This window comes from Austrofundulus limnaeus, unplaced genomic scaffold, assembly GCF_001266775.1.
Source record: "Austrofundulus limnaeus strain Quisiro unplaced genomic scaffold, Austrofundulus_limnaeus-1.0 Scaffold1008, whole genome shotgun sequence".
NCBI classification, from domain to species: Eukaryota; Metazoa; Chordata; class Actinopteri; order Cyprinodontiformes; family Rivulidae; genus Austrofundulus; species Austrofundulus limnaeus.
In genome coordinates this window covers 37,552-38,930 of record NW_013953410.1, presented here as the reverse complement: position 1 = coordinate 38,930, position 1,379 = coordinate 37,552, and the positions used below count along the sequence as shown (strand labels likewise).

The 1,379-nt window shown below is 40.0% G+C and overlaps 1 protein-coding gene across 1 annotated transcript in view; it reads right to left on the bottom strand.

Moving 5' to 3' along the window:
* ireb2 (iron-responsive element binding protein 2) overlaps window positions 1-1,113 on the bottom strand; it is a 45,879-nt gene extending 44,766 nt beyond the window's left edge. The window contains exon 1 of the mRNA XM_014030153.1: window positions 1,008-1,113. Within this exon, the coding sequence (XP_013885607.1) occupies window positions 1,008-1,032 (25 nt within the window). The 5' untranslated portion in view covers window positions 1,033-1,113. The remainder of the gene's footprint in view (window positions 1-1,007) is intronic.
* Window positions 1,114-1,379: the final 266 nt, after the last annotated feature.

Here is a 1,379-nt window from a genome sequence, read left to right as displayed (position 1 = left end):
TCAAAACAAGATCAAAAAGACTTTTTGGCTGATATAAGGTTTTAAAACTTGGTAAGATGGACAGTTTTTGCAGTGAGGGTGTGGGGGTAATTTAAGTGTCAACACACAAAGGTTTACCTTTACACCCTCACCCCCTAAAATATGTTGAACCTGAAATACACAACATCTAACATAATGTGACTTTTTTGTGTCTACTAATTTGATTACTTCTAGTCTAAAGATATCTTGTTTGATGTTACAAATCATTTTCCTGCCACAATGACAGGCATTACAGATTTAAGCTACTCCTCCTGTTAATACTTTTAAGTAAAATAAATAAACTCTTACACTTGGAGGCAGTTCGGATGACGAACAGACAAAATGATGTGAATTCTACTGAAGATAAACCTTTCGTGAACATGTGACACTCCATGAAAAACTATTAAAGAATCTAGATTCCGTGTATTTTGACGAGTTTTTTCCTGTATTACTATGGTAAACACAACACCTGCAAATGTTACAGCAACACAAACAACTAATTTTAGCTGTGCAGTTTTATTTAAGTTATCTCGGGACGACTTCCTGTTGGGAATTTTCGGCAGGTGTTGGTGGAAAGGTGAACAACAGAGGCACTACGCTAAAAGCTTAAAGCTGCTAGCTTAGTTCCTTATCGTGAAACGCACGACTTTAAAACGTACTTATCAAGCAAGTAGCTGAACGCCCTGAAGAGATAAGAACAACCACAGTACTTATCATAAAAGGCAAGCAGCGGAGGTAGCAGCTGTGACATTTAGGAAAATACAACAACTCGGGGCATTATTAGCAAAGTTAGCGACTACCGCTAGCATCAAGTAGCTTTCTGTCTGACAATGACTGAGGCCGGGACATTTGACCTAATATGATCACTTTGAAAACAGCAATACTTTTCATAGGTAAAACATTGTTTTACAACAGCTGTCACCGGCCGGTTGACGACGTCCATTCAACCCCAGGTATCAATGAAAGCTTCGTAAAATGATCTCATTTACCTTTGCTTCGGGCAGTGAGCGCCATGATGACTTCTGAGACTAACACGAGCCGTCCTCTTTCCACTGCGCTGGTAGAGGGGAGCCGACCAATCAAAACAGAGAGCCAGCGCCGACTGACCAATGGATGAGAGCCGGCCTGGGCTGGCCAATGAGAGAGTAGAGCTTTAGGCCGCGCCCATCCGCCTAATCCTTTCAAAATAAAATTACAAAAAAATAAAAATAAAAAAACAACTGTGGAGACAGTCAGGGCCCCGTTCAGAAAGCACACTGCAAAAACTCTTCATCTTACCAAGTTTTAAAATCTTATATCAGCCAAAAAGTCTTTTTGATCTTGTTTTGAGACTGATTTACTAAACAAGAACTGATTGTGTA